This window comes from Anomaloglossus baeobatrachus, chromosome 1, assembly GCF_048569485.1.
Source record: "Anomaloglossus baeobatrachus isolate aAnoBae1 chromosome 1, aAnoBae1.hap1, whole genome shotgun sequence".
Lineage (NCBI taxonomy): Eukaryota > Metazoa > Chordata > Amphibia > Anura > Aromobatidae > Anomaloglossus > Anomaloglossus baeobatrachus.
In genome coordinates, this window is record NC_134353.1 from 745,834,631 (window position 1) to 745,850,395 (window position 15,765).

Consider the following 15,765-nt stretch of genomic DNA (forward strand, 5'->3'; position numbering starts at 1 on the left):
TCAGAGGCTCGAAGGGCGGCTTCTGGAGGGCAACTAGTACCCTGTTCAGATCCCAGGGATCTAACGGCCGCTTGTACGGGGGTACGATATGGCAAACCCCCTGTAGGAACGTGCGCACCTTAGGAAGGCGTGCCAAACGCCTCTGAAAAAAGACGGATAGCGCCGAGACCTGACCTTTAAGGGAGCTGAGCGACAAATCTTTTTCTAACCCAGATTGCAGGAAAGAAAGAAAGGTAGGCAATGCAAATGGCCAGGGAGACACTCCCTGAGCAGAGGACCAGGATAAGAATATCCTCCACGTTCTGTGGTAGATCTTAGCGGACGTGGGCTTCCTAGCCTGTCTCATGGTGGCAACGACCCCTTGGGACAATCCTGAAGACGCTAGGATCCAGGACTCAATGGCCACACAGTCAGGTTCAGGGTCGCAGAATTCCGATGGAAAAACGGCCCTTGGGACAGTAAGTCTGGTCGATCTGGGAGTGCCCACGGTTGGCAGACCGTGAGCTGCCACAGATCCGGATACCACGCCCTCCTCGGCCAGTCTGGGGCGACAAGTATGACGCGGCTGCAATCGGATCTGATCTTGCGTAGCACTCTGGGCAAGAGTGCCAGAGGTGGAAACACATAAGGGAGCCGGAACTGCGACCAATCTTGCACTAGGGCATCTGCCGCCAGCGCTCTTTGATCGCGAGACCGTGCCATGAAGGTTGGGACCTTGTTGTTGTGCCGTGACGCCATTAGGTCGACGTCCGGCACCCCCCAGCGGCGACAGATTTCCTGAAACACGTCTGGGTGAAGGGACCATTCCCCTGCGTCCATGCCCTGGCGACTGAGGAAGTCTGCTTCCCAGTTTTCTACGCCGGGGATGTGAACTGCGGATATGGTGGAGGCTGTGGCTTCCACCCACATCAGAATCCGCCGGACTTCCTGGAAGGCTTGCCGACTGCGTGTCCCCCCTTGGTGGTTGATGTATGCCACCGCTGTGGAGTTGTCCGACTGAATTCGGATCTGCCTTCCTTCCAGCCACTGCTGGAAGGCTAGTAGGGCAAGATACACTGCTCTGATTTCCAGAACATTGATCTGAAGGGTGGACTCCTGCCGAGTCCACGTACCCTGAGCCCTGTGGTGGAGAAAAACTGCTCCCCACCCTGACAGACTCGCGTCTGTCGTGACCACCGCCCAAGACGGTGGTAGGAAGGATCTTCCCTGTGATAATGAGGTGGGAAGAAGCCACCACTGCAGAGAGTCTTTGGCCGTCTGGGAAAGGGAGACTTTCCTGTCCAGGGATGTTGACTTCCCGTCCCATTGGCGGAGAATGTCCCATTGAAGTGGACGCAGATGAAACTGCGCAAACGGAACCGCCTCTATTGCCGCCACCATCTTCCCGAGGAAGTGCATGAGGCGTCTTAAGGAGTGCGACTGACTTTGAAGGAGAGCCTGCACCCCAGTCTGTAGAGACCGCTGCTTGTCCAGCGGAAGCTTCACTATCGCTGAGAGAGTATGAAACTCCATGCCAAGATACGTTAGTGATTGGGTCGGTGACAGATTTGACTTTGGGAAGTTGATGATCCACCCGAACGCCTGGAGAGTCTCCAGTGCAACATTCAGGCTGAGTTGGCATGCCTCTTGAGAGGGTGCCTTGACCAGTAGATCGTCCAAGTAAGGGATCACAGAGTGTCCGAGAGAGTGCAAGACTGCTACCACTGCCGCCATGATCTTGGTGAACACCCGAGGGGCTGTCGCCAGACCAAATGGCAGAGCTACGAACTGAAGATGGTCGTCTCCTATCACGAAGCGTAGAAAGCGTTGGTGCTCTGTAGCAATCGGCACGTGGAGATAAGCATCTTTGATGTCTATTGATGCTATGAAATCTCCTTGAGACATTGAGGCAATGACTGAGCGGAGGGATTCCATCCGGAACCGCCTGGCGTTCACATGCTTGTTGAGCAGTTTTAGGTCCAGAACAGGACGGAAGGAGCCGTCCTTTTTTGGAACCACAAAGAGATTGGAGTAAAATCCTCGCCCCCGTTCCTGAGGGGGGACAGGGATCACGACTCCTTCTGCTCTTAGAGAGTCCACCGCCTGCAGCAGGGCATCTGCTCGGTTGGGGTGTGGGGAGGTTCTGAAGAACCGAAGTGGAGGTCGAGAACTGAACTCGATTCTGTACCCGCGAGACAAAATGTCTGTTACCCACCGGTCCTTGACCTGTGACAGCCAAATGTCGCAAAAGCGGGAGAGCCTGCCACCGACCGAGGATGCGGAGGGAGGAGGCCGAAAGTCATGAGGTAGCCGCTTTGGAAGCGGTTCCTCCATTTGCTTTCCTGGGGCGTGAGTGAGCCCGCCAGGAATCTGAGCTCCCTTGCTCTTTCTGAGTCCTTTTGGACGAGGAGAATTGGGCCTTGCCCGAGCCTCGAAAGGACCGAAACCTCGACTGCCACTTTTTCTGTTGAGGTTTACTTGCTCTGGGCTGTGGTAAGGAAGAGTCCTTACCCTTGGACTGTTTTATGATTTCAGCCAATGGCTCACCAAACAGTCTGTCTCTAGATAATGGCAAGCTGGTTAAGCATTTTTTGGAACCAGCATCTGCTTTCCAGTCCTTTAACCACAAGGCTCTGCGCAAAACCACAGAATTGGCGGACGCCATAGCGGTACGGCTCGTAGATTCTAGGACAGCATTGATAGCATAGGTCGCAAACGCAGACATTTGCGAAGTTAGGGACGCCACCTGCGGCACTGCTGGATGTATGATAGCATCCACCTGTGCTAAACCAGCTGAAATAGCTTGGAGTGCCCACACGGCCGCGAATGCTGGAGCAAACGACGCGCCGATAGCTTCATAGACAGATTTCAACCAAAGGTCCATCTGTCTGTCGTTGGCATCTTTAAGTGAAGCGCCATCCTCTACTGCGACTATGGATCTAGCCGCAAGCTTGGAAATTGGGGGATCCACCTTTGGACACTGGGTCCAGCGTTTGGCCACCTCAGAGGGAAAAGGATAACGGGTAACCTTAGAACGTTTAGAGAAACGCTTGTCTGGATGAGCGTCGTGTTTCTGGATCGATTCTCTGAAGTCAGAGTGGTCCAAAAAAGCACTTAATTTACGCTTGGGATACAGGAAATGGAACTTCTCCTGCTGTGCCGCTGCCTCCTCTGCAGAAGGGGCTGGGGGAGAAATATCCAACAGTCTATTAATTGCCGATATAAGGTCATTAACCATGGCGTCACCATCAGGGGCATCCAGATTGAAAGGAGCCTCAGGATTAGAATCCTGATCACCGTCCTCAGTCTCATCACAGAGAGACTCTTCTCGCTGAGACCCTGAGCAGTGTGATGACGTGGAGGGTCTTTCCCAGCGAGCTCGCTTAGGCTGCCTGGGACTGTCATCTGAGTCAGAGACTTCAGCCTGTGATGCTTGAGACCCCCTTGAAGTACGGATTAGTTCCAACTGAGGGGGACCGGAGAGCATAGACACAGCAGTGTCCATGGTCTGAGTAACTGGCCTGGACTGCAAGGTCTCCAGGATTTTTGACATAGTCACAGACATTTTATCAGCAAAAACTGCAAAGTCTGTCCCCGTCACCGGGGCAGGGTTCACAGGCGTCTCTGCCTGGGCTACCACCACATTAGGCTCTGGCTGACGAAGTGCCACTGGGACTGAACATTGCACACAATGTGAGTCTTTGGAGCCTGCCGGTAGATCAGCCCCACATGCAGTACAAACAGTGTACACAGCCTGTGCCTTGGCACCCTTGCGTTTTGCGGATGACATGTTGCTGCCTCCTCAGAGCAGTACAGGGTGTCCAGCCAAGAAGCGACCTTACAGTGCAACTATATATATATATGGTACTAAGAAAAAAGTACACTAATATAACACTGAGGCACTAGTGGGGCCAGCACTAAAGTGCAGCTTACCGCCCGCTTAGGAGCGGGTGTGTGGTCGCCGAAATCCCTTTAGTCTGGGTCTCCCAGAGCCTGCTGCCTTTCCCCAGCCAGACCGCATGTGTAATGGCTGCCGGCGTCCTTGTGGAGAGGGGGGGCGGGCCCTGGGCGTATACAGACGAAGAGCGGGAAGCCTGCTTCCCACTGTGCCTAGTGAGAGGGCTGGAGCATGTAAATAAAGCTCCAGCCCTCGGCGCTGCCAATTGAGCAGCGTCTCTCCCCTACCCTGATTGACAGGGTGGGGGCGGGAACGAAGCGGCGCTAGGCCGCAGAAGCCGGGGGCTAAAGTTAGAAGCGCCGCCGCCGTAAAAGCGCGGTCGGCGCAAAGTCCCCGGCGCACCACAAGTCGCAGCTGCGCCGCCGCTTCAGTAGCGGTCGGTGCAGTAGTTCCCAACATGTAACGTCACTCAGCAAAGCTGCAGTGACCTAACCCCAGCGCACAGCGCTACTGTCCCCGGCGCACTATAACGCTCAGCAAGCCTTGAGAGTGTCCGTGCCTGCCGGGGACACAGAGTACCTGAAAGTTGCAGGGCCTTGTCCCTGAACGGCACTCCCGCTCCAAATCCAGCAGGTTCTCTGGGTCTGTGGATGGAGCCCGGCCTCAGGGCTTGGAGGCCGGTAAGATCCCACTTCCACAGAGCCCTCCAGGGGATGTGGAAGGAAAACAGCATGTGGGCTCCAGCCTCTGTACCAGCAATAGGTACCTCAACCTTACAAGCACCACCGCGGGTGAGAAGGGAGCATGCTGGGGGCCCCATATGGGCCCTCTTTTCTTCCATCCGATATAGCCAGCAGCTACTGCTGACTACAAACAGTGGAGCTATGCGTGGATGTCTGACCTCCTTCGCACAAAGCAGAAAACTGGTGAGCCAGTGATCCCACTGGGGGTGTATAGCCAGAAGGGGAGGGGCCTTACACTTTTTAGTGTAATTGCTTTGTGTGGCCTCCGGAGGCAGTGCTATACACCCAATCGTCTGGGTCTCCCAATAGAGCGCTGAAGAAAATTTAATTTTAATCAACAGATTTCGGAACAATAGGTTCTACCAATGGATGTGTTTAAAAGAAAAATGTTCCGATGTTGACATAATCTTATATATGTGTCCCAGTGCTATGTACTGTGTAATGGCTGTGTCTGACCATACAGGAACATGGCCTGATCGTACCACATCTCCTGGGCGGGGGAGGAAGTAAAAAAGTATAAAGACATTACAAAACAGAAACACAAATAATTCTTTCTTATAGGTAAACCCGGCAGGGAAATGCTTTAACTCACAGAAAGAATCAGATGTGATCCCATGTTGTAAAATCTGAATACTTTTTTGTGTCTTCCCCCGCCCAAGAGCGGTCGTATGATCAGAACATATTCCTGTACAGTCAGACACGGCTATTACACAGTACATAGCAGGGGAAATGTAAAAGATTATCTCAGCACAGGAAAACAACACATCCAATTGTGGAACTTATTATTCCAAGATCTATTAATTACAATTTACTTTGAAACATAACTTTCTGAGAAAACCCCTTTAAAGAGTGCTTGGACGCCGTAACACAATGCTAAGAGTTATTCATGGTCTAATCCAGGGGTGGGCAATTAATTTTCCCATGGGGCCGCATGAGAAATTGGGATTGGTTTAGAGGGCCGGACTAATATAATTACCTCAGTTCTACCCAATATATTACATCACTACACCCCCTCCATATACTACACCTGTAATAAACTACACCACTATACCCCTATATACTACACCTGTATTATACTACACCCCCCATATACACCTGTATTATACTACACTCCCTCCATATACCTGTAATATACTACACCCCCATATACACCTGTATTATACTACACCACTATATAATACACCTCCGATATACTACATCATTACACCCCTATATACTACACCTGTAATATACTACATCACTACACCCCATATACTACACCTGTAATATAGTACACCTCCATATAGCTCACCTGTAATATACTACAACTCCACATAGTACACCTGTAATATACTACCCCTCCATATAGCACACCTGTAATATACTACACCTCCATATAGCACACCTGTAATATACTACCCCTCCATATAGCACACCTGTAATATACTACACCTCCATATAGTACACCTGCAATATACTACCCCTCCATATAGCACACCTGTAATATACTACAACTCCATATAGTACACCTGTAATATACTACATCACTACACCCCTATATACACCTGTAATATACTACATCACTACACCCCATATACTACACCTGTAATATACTACACCTCCATATAGCACACCTGTAATATACTAAATCACTACACCCCCTATATAGCACACCTGTAATATACTACACCTCCATATAGTACACCTGTAATATACTACATCACTACACCCCCTATATAGCACACCTGTAATATACTACACCTCCATATAGCACACCTGTAATATACTACACCTCCATATAGTACACCTGTAATATACTACATCACTACACCCCCTATATAGCACACCTGTATTATACTACACCCCCATATGTCACACACCCTGCTCCCCATACAGCCTGCACCCCCATATCACACACACTACACCCCCATATGTCACACACCCTGCCCACATATTTCACCCTGCCTGTACCCCAACTTACCCCTCTCAAACACTCTGCACCCCTTCACATCCTTCTGTCAGTCTGCAGCTCTCATATGCCACTCACCCTGCAACTCCATCTTCCCACATATGCCACTCACCCTGCAACTCCATCTTCCCTCATATGCCACTTACCCTGCAACTCCATCTTCCCTCATATGCACTCACCCTACAACTCCATCTTCCCACATATGCCACTTACCCTGCAACTCCATCTTCCCTCATATGCACTCACCCTGCAACTCCATCTTCCCACATATGCCACTCACCCTGCAACTCCATCTTCCCACATATGCACTCACCCTGCAGCTCCATGTTCCCACATATGCACTCACCCTGCAGCTCCATGTTCCCACATATGCACTCACCCTGCAACTCCATCTTCCCTCATATGCCACTCACCCTTCAGCTCCATGTTCCCACATATGCCACTCACCCTGCAGCTCCATGTTCCCACATATGCACTCACCCTGCAGCTCCATGTTCCCACATATGCCACTCACCCTGCAGCTCCATGTTCCCACATATGCCCCTCACCCTGCAGCTCCATGTTCCCACATATGCACTCACCCTGCAGCTCCATGTTCCCACATATGCCACTCACCCTGCAGCTCCATGTTCCCACATATGCCACTCACCCTGCAGCTCCATGTTCCCACATATGCCACTCACCCTGCAGCTCCATCTTCCCACATATGCACTCACCCTGCAGCTCCATGTTCCCACATATGCCACTCACCCTGCAACTCCATCTTCCCACATATGCCACTCACCCTGCAGCTCCATGTTCCCACATATGCCACTCACCCTGCAACTCCATCTTCCCACATATGCACTCACCCTGCAGCTCCATCTTCCCACATATGCACTCACCCTGCAGCTCCATCTTCCCACATATGCCACTCACCCTGCAGCTCCATCTTCCCACATATGCACTCACCCTGCAGCTCCATGTTCCCACATATGCACTCACCCTGCAGCTCCATGTTCCCACATATGCACTCACCCTGCAGCTCCATGTTCCCACATATGCACTCACCCTGCAGCTCCATGTTCCCACATATGCCACTCACCCTGCAGCTCCATGTTCCCACATATGCCACTCATCCTGCAGCTCCATGTTCCCACATATGCACTCATCCTGCAGCTCCATGTTCCCACATATGCCACTCACCCTGCAGCTCCATGTTCCCACGTATGCACTCACCCTGCAGCTCCATCTTCCCACATATGCACTCACCCTGCAGCTCCATGTTCCCACATATGCACTCACCCTGCAGCCCCCCTCCCCCTCATGTCCCCTCTTTTCTTATTACCAGTCATCATGTGTCCACATCTCCTTCAGGATTCAGTATCTTGCTTTCTGCCCGGCATCCTGTGTCTCCTCCCACACAGTCACATGGGCGTGACATCATCGCAGGTCCTACAGTGCAGGATGAATTATTCCGTCTGCTGTGCTGCTTCTTCTCCTGCCCGGCGGGAACTTTTGAAATGACACACGCAGCGCAGTACTGACAACGTCAGAGCGCGCGCGTGTGTCACTGACAATTAGTGCCGGCAGGGAACAGAGGAAAGACTCCTGCGTTCCGCTGCCTGCACTGACTGTGCGGAGTGCGGACCTGCACAGGATCTCTCCTTGCTCGGCACGCTGCAGCCCGGCTCCACTGCACCGGCTGAAGACGGGCGGGCCGGTCACAGAGAGCAGGCGGGCCGGATGTGGCCCGCGGGCCGCCCCTTGCCCAGGTCTGGTCTAATCTCTGCTTCCATGACTTTCCATTAGCTGGTCACTAACCCTGAATAGTGGCCCATCTCTTCCTCCTGGCAACATTCCATAGAATGGAATCAGATCTGCTCCCCCAAGAGACGCAACAGCCTCCAAAGATCTGCAATACAAAAAGGAACATCAGATTTGTATATTAAATTGTATTCAACTGTAAATGGTCCTGTAACTGATTAATAAATGGTACTGTAAAAAAATTGATTGCACATAGAAGACAAGTGAGAAAAAAAATCGTCCCAGTTTTCTGTATAAAAATCGGACAACATTTTTTTATACTGCTGTGTGAACCTACACTTATAATTATCATTGAGCTCAGGGGCAGAGAATCCATAAGGGTAGACATATATTTATCATGTAGTGTTTGGGAAACTGGGAGTGCCAGTGTTTGCTTCTCTGGGATCTATACCCCACACACATTACAGTGCCATCCATTCCTGAAGATAATGGCAGCTTTAGCTGACTTTTATTTAATGTGTAAGAGGCCTTAGTTGATTTACACTACATTTTGACATACTAGTAATACGACTCAAGCAGATGATAATTTAGGTTGCACTCACTGTAAGTTTGTTTTCCACATCATTACTGTACAGTCCTTTCCTCCAGCAGTAAACACATATTGACCGTCACTTGAGCAGCCAAGATTGGCTACTCCATCCGGATGACAAATGAGAGCCGTTGTCTTGTGTGGGTTTCCATCAATTGGTAGAATCTGAAGTCCAACCTAAGTGGAGATATTGAATCAAACGGACTTAGCAATGACTTTTCTAAAATTCTCTGAAAATCAGACACCTAAAAAGGGGTACATTGATTAGGTACAATATTGATTGGATCTCCCATGATATTAAGAAGTAGATGTCAGTTTGCATTTCTCGAGGAAAAATAGCTAAACATGAGCATCCAAGCTTGCCCTTGAAATATATGGAAATTACAAAAACTAATATTAAAGCAAAAGGGAACTGGGGTCCAGTTATTCTTAACATTAATGGGTTCTCAGTTCACTGAATAAATTAAATGGAACCGGTCACCAGTTTTATGGCCTATAAGCTGCGGCCACCACCAGTGGGCTCTTATATACAGCATTCTAACATGCTGTATATAAGAGCCCAGGCCGCTGTGAGAACATAAAAAAAAACACTTTATAATGCTCACCTAAACTGGTCGGTTGGCCCGGTGGGCAGCGCTGTTCTCCGGGACCGGCGCCTCCCCTCTTGGCCATCTTGCTCCTCCGTCTTCTGAAGCCTGTGTGCATGACGCGTCCACGTCATACACACTCGCCGGCACTTAGATCCTGCGCAGGTGCACTTTGATCTGCACTGCTCAGGGCAGATCAAAGTATTGTAGTGCGCCTGTGCAGGACCTCAGTGCTGGCGAGTGTGTATGACGTGGAAGTGTCATGCACACAGGCTTCAGAAGACGGAGGAGCAAGATGGCCGAGAGAGGAGGCGCCGGTCCCGGAGAACAGCGCTGCCCACTTGGCCAACCAGCACCACAGCGACCGGTTTAGGTGAGCATTATAAAGTTTTTTTTATGTTCTCACAGCGGCCTGGGCTCTTATACACAGCATGTTAGAATGCTGTATATAAAAGAGCCCCCTGGTGGTGGCCACAGCTTATAGGCCATAAAACTGGTGACAGGTTCCCTTTAAGTAATTATCATTCAGTGTTCAGGTCCAGCCTTATTAGGTGTCACGGGGGTGTCAGGATCTGTTCACACTGCAGAGCCTGACAGGCAACCTAATGTCTCCTTGCGTCGGCTGTTTAATGTGAACTGTTCATCAGTCCTGGAGGAGTTAATTCCTGATGACCTGGGGAACTCTGCTAGCAGCTCAGGTTGCCAATTATTGTCATCTACTTCCTATATAAGATCCTGAATCTTACTACTCTGTGCCGATTTTAGCTTCAACTTTAACTTATTGGTGAACCTGTTGATGGTGATCTTTATTGCAGTATTGAGTGGTGTGAACAGTCCCCCTGTTGTGCGTTACTTTATTCCCGTTTTCTTTGCTCTTCTGTACACATATTGTCTCTCCTGTGCTTTTTGAGTGCAGTGTGTATGAGTTTCCATTCTCTCCTTTGTCCGCGTCATTTTGTGGGGTTTCGTTATTGTGTTTTCCGGCCCGCCCCGAGGGTGGGGGAGAGGGGGGAGTAAGATCAATGCTCAGACAGGAGTCAGGGTTAGGCTGGGGGCTTGGACCTGGCCACCATCAAGCCTAACTCTGAGATAAGGGACAATGCAGGGTCTGGAGTCTGAGGGCCAGGCTAGGGGCCCCTGATCTGTCAGTACATACTTCGTGATAGTAAGTGTCTCAAGATGTGGGTGTTCCTTTATGAGCTGTATTGTTGATGCTTACATTGGCTAGGGCTGCGTGTGAGTGGCACAGACTAGCCATTGCCCTATTTAGAGACTGCCTATATTTTAATATCGCTATATACATGCTAGTTGAAAGAGATTATTGGGCACACATTGTTTATTTCACTTCATCACAGAAAACAAAAAAATAATGAATGAACGGTTTTAATAAAAGGGTCACTCTGGTGGAGTCATAATATTTTACATTGTGAACTTGCAGAGGAGTCTAGAAGTTCCTGTGTCCAATTCAGGTATATAAAGATTATAAAGAGATGAGCGGACCCGTTGAAGTTCGGTTCGGCGGATTCATTCAGACTTTAGATAAAGTTTGGTTTAGGACCCGGACTTGACCTGAGCCCACAATGGAAGTCACTAATTGGGAGGCTTGAGTATCTGCCCACAGGCAGCCAGCCATAAACAGAACACTTCAGGGGGAGGGTGGGCAGGATTTTTAACATTTTTTTTTGCTGCAGAGTACATTTGATTATGCTGTTGTTATCCCCACTGCAAGCCGAGCGTACCCGATCACAGCGATGCTCACATGAGTGGTGTTCATACGTAAAGCACCCGAACTCCAAATCCGAACTTTGGGTTTAAATATGTAAAGTCTGTGTTTGGTAAGAACATTGAATCTCGGGTTTGTTCATCTCTAGTTAGAAATGATACACCAGAAAGGTAAGGTTTCAGCTGCAATACATGCTACAACAGCTGTGCCTCAATTTTCAGGTTTTCCCAGCTTCATCACGCAAAATCGGATGTACCAACTTCCACATGAAAATGTGACCGCACCTACCTTGTCATCTATAATATACACAAAGTAGCCTTTTCCTGAATCCTGACTATAAGATGGAAACACTTCCATTTTCCGTATAGGAGAGCCAAATGTTGGCCCCAAGAGAGTCTTTCTGAAAATAAGAAACAGAAAAAAAACATTACAGTAAATTATATAGCATGCAGTGAATGAGCAATTAAAAGAGCTTAAAAGAGTGTATTTTCAGTTCTTATGATGTCTGTGTAATGCTCGCGGCCGATGTAACAGCAGCGAGTGGGATTAGTGGACCTACTGGACCCAGAAATGCTGCGGAATTTGAGTCAAACATACCTGGCGGAGGTCATACAGCCAGTGCAAGTATACTGCCTATGGATCAGGCAGCATGTATCAGCTGTTAGGTTCATTTTAACTTAGCCGAAGACTCAGCTAAAAAAATAAATTTAAATATACTGTATATTCATGAAATGTGATTCTACATGCCAGATAGTTAATCATTACACTAATCTATTTCTTAGCTACATTAATTTTTGGAAATAAAGCTTAATGTCCTTAAAAAAAAATTGCCATTAGTTTTCCACCTAAGATTTCTATTAAAGGGAACCTGTCAGCAGAAATTTTGCACTAAAAATAAAAGATTCCCCCTCTGCAGCTCCTGGGCTGCATTCTAGCAATGTTCCTGTTGTTATTGTGCCCCCTTTCTGACCAAAAGAAATACTTTAGTGGTACCTATTTGTATACAGATACTGTAAATGGTACACGGGGGCGGGCTGCCTGGTGTCCGTTATTCTGCCTCCTGCCGCTTTAGGCCGTCCCCCATCGGTCATTTCCATAGCTGTGGACGCCGCCCAGTGCTCCAGAGGTCCCCGCGCATGCCCAGTGCCTATCTCTCGTGGATGAGCACTGTGCCCAGTGTCACCGCTGGTGACGTGTGCGCAGGCTTTAGATTATGGGCGGCACTTTGATTTTCATTACCAAGTAACCGCCCATAATCGCGTGACCGCGCTTTCCCCATCTGCCTCCTTCATTCTGCACAAGCGCGGGCCTGCTGACCCCACGTTACCTCTTTCCCATCTTGCCCTGAGGCAGGAAATAGATGGAAGGAGCGCGGAGCAGGACAATCCTGCGTCTAATCCTGATCGGTGGTGTCTTGCTCCGCGCTCCTGCCATCTATTTCCTGCCTCAGGGCAAGATGGGAAAGAGGTAACGTAGGGTCAGCAGGCCTGCGCTTGCGCAGAACGAAGGAGGCAGAGGGGGAAAGCGCGGTCACGCGATTATGGGTGGTTACTTGGTAATGAAAATCAAAGCGCCGCCCATTATCTAAAGCCTGCACACACGTCACCAGCGGTGACACTGGGCACAGTGCTCATCCACGAGACATAGGCACTGGGCATGCGCTGGGACCTCTGGAGCACTGGGCAGCATCCACAGCTATGGAAATGAGCGATGGGGGACAGCCTAAAGCGGCAGGAGGCAGAATAACGGACACCAGGCAGCCCTCCCCCGTGTACCATTTACAGTATCTGCATACAAAAAGGTACCACTTTATAAAGTATTTCTTTTGGTCTAAAAGGGGGCACAATAATAAAATTAACCTTGCTGGAATGCAGCCCAGGAGCTGCAGAGGCGGAATCATTTATGTTTAGTGCAAAATTTCTGCTGACAGGTTCCCTTTAAAGTATTGCTGAATCTGCCCAGAGCAGAGTGGTCGGGATTTGTAAACTATATTGTTAATTTTTCTCTATTCCTTATTACAATCTGATGAGAAATGAAGTTATTGCTGTGCTCTTTCCCTATAACTGATAATTACAGGAGTATAAGTAATAACGGATTCAGGTGTCATATCACTTAGGATGTTTCTTGCAGAGATATCAATATGACAATACAATATTTGTAGGAAATAATCTGTTAAGTAAATATCAGCATATTCGGCTATTGCATTATTTTAAGCGGCTGTAGAAATTGCCAAGGTTTCCTAAATGTCCTTCCCGCATTTGTAAGTACATGCGGTAGCTGGGTGAATTCATTAGTATTCTGCTCCATTAGCATCCGTGACAATACTTCCTTCTAAACATTTATCTGTAACGAGGGAAGCTGTTTTCTATAATAAGGAGCCCATCTATAATAAACATTCCACAAGCTCAATATAAATATGAAAAGATATGGGCAGAATGTTTTGCATGCGCTGGATTACTCATCCTCCTACTCACTAACAAGTGTAACATTAAAGAGCAGCCAAAACCAAGCACTAGATATGTCTGCAGTTATTTAATGTGATGGACTAATGAAGTGTAATGAATCATTGCTCCCTTGAGTGGCAAAGGAAATCAATGCCTAGTCATAGTAATTTAACGGTTTGTGTGCTAGAGGTGTCCAAAAACATTTGCAAGACCATGGTATATCAGCCATGTTGGTTGTCTGTGGCTGCCAGACTAGAGTTCTGCTTACCTCCTCTTACCTAAAGGCATCCTCGGCATCTCCTGTGATGAATATGCCCAGTATGACATGAGTGCATCACATCACAACAATGATGTCACGCAGAGTCTACCAATCAGAAAATATGCCAGTGAAGACAGGTAGGAAGAGGTTCATAGGGCTCTGGTTCGGATTAAGGCTCCTGTAGATTAGTTTTCTCAACTCTAGTACCAGCATTGTGGTCATTGTCTATATCAGTGGTCCCCAACCTTTCTGACCTTGAGAGCCACAATTAGCTCTGAGAGGGGGTCACAAGCCACATTCAGTTCTGAGAGAGGGTCACAAGCCACATTCTTCTCTGAGAGAGGGTCACCAGTCACATTCAGTTCTGAGAGAGGGTCACCAGTCACATTCAGTTCTGAGAGAGGGTCACAAGCCACATTCAGCTCTGAGAGAGGGTCACAAGCCACATTCAGTTCTGAGAGAGGGTCACAAGCCACATTCAGCTCTGAGAGCGGGTCACAAGCCACATTCAGTTCTGAGAGAGGGTCACAAGCCACATTCAGCTCTGAGAGCGTCACAAGACACATTCAGTTCTGAGAGAATCGAGAGCCACATTTAGCCCCCGCCTTTCACAGTAGTGACTCAAAGAACCCCCATTACCGGTATAATGACAGCCAAAGTCTTTCCACATAAATCACACTAAGACTGTATACTAAGTTCCAGAGGCTCAATTCAGATCTCCTCTTCTGTGTGGGGCTACTCACAAAGGGTGACCATCTGGATACCTGCTCTTCATAGCTATTTGATAGACCTGGAGCAAATACACCTAGTTGGCCGATGGCCATGCACCACACATCTTGGGCCCATGAGCCACATGTGGCTCCCGAGCTGCAGGTTGAGGACCCCTGGTCTAGATAGATGCTGCAGAGAAAATCCGCAATATGAATTGACCAGGCATCTGGATCTTACATAGGCAGTTTACAACCCAAACGAGTTAAATCTGAGGCATAGCCACAGCAAATCTGCACCAAAAGATGCTGTGGAAAATTTGCAGTGGATATACGGTAACCCATGTGGGCGTATTATAATGTATCACATCAAGCAAAAGCATAAGGAGCAGCTATGAAACATACTACATGGAAACTCATGGATAGTGAACCTTGACTCACTCATAGCTACCTGCTTACACCAGGTTTACACGTCGGCCTTATATTTGGGATTTCTGAGATTTATTTCTTGGCAAAATTAAAAGGCGAATCACATCAAAGTAGAGCAGGAAAGGCTTTCTCCTTTCTCTTATGACAAACATGATTACTCTACGGAATATGAGGTGACAATAGGCAGGGAGAGAAGTTTCCCTACTTACCTGCACATTTTAGTAGTTGAATTGTAAAGTTTCAATTTGTACTCATCATTGGCTACAAGAATGAAGCTTTCCTTAGTGAAAGAAGGATACCAAACTAAACACTGCGGGATGCCCCTCTGGTCTATACGGTCATTGCTCTGAATAATAATATGGTCTTTACTGCTGTTTGTAAGATCGTACTCCACCTATAGGAATAATGTAACAGAAGCTTTAGATAGATCATTAGGTAGATGGATAATGTCTAAATATCGACACACCACATATACTTACCAACATTCGATCCATGCCAAGTGATAGGAGCCTTGGCTCATTGCTATCCAGATGTATGCCGAAAATTAAGTCCTTAATAGGCTTATAGTGGCTTCGATATCTTGCAAAGTATTCCCAGGATGCACGTCCTCCACTTAATTGTTCAATTTGCTGAAACAGTGTTACTGTGAATTCATGATCCTAGAAGATTATTAATTGTAGTTTGTTATGTTTACATATATTTCATATTTGCCT

The 15,765-nt window shown here is 48.2% G+C and overlaps 1 protein-coding gene across 3 annotated transcripts in view; it reads right to left on the minus strand.

Moving 5' to 3' along the window:
- CFAP251 (cilia and flagella associated protein 251) overlaps positions 1–15,765 on the minus strand; it is a 235,633-nt gene that overhangs the window by 49,715 nt on the left and 170,153 nt on the right. For all 3 annotated transcript variants that reach the window (XM_075323342.1, XM_075323353.1, XM_075323331.1), the window contains exons 14-18: positions 15,532–15,711; positions 15,262–15,446; positions 11,502–11,613; positions 8,917–9,080; positions 8,372–8,462 (exon numbers count right to left, since the gene is read on the minus strand). In XM_075323342.1, the coding sequence (XP_075179457.1) occupies positions 8,372–8,462; positions 8,917–9,080; positions 11,502–11,613; positions 15,262–15,446; positions 15,532–15,711 (732 nt within the window). The remainder of the gene's footprint in view (positions 1–8,371; positions 8,463–8,916; positions 9,081–11,501; positions 11,614–15,261; positions 15,447–15,531; positions 15,712–15,765) is intronic.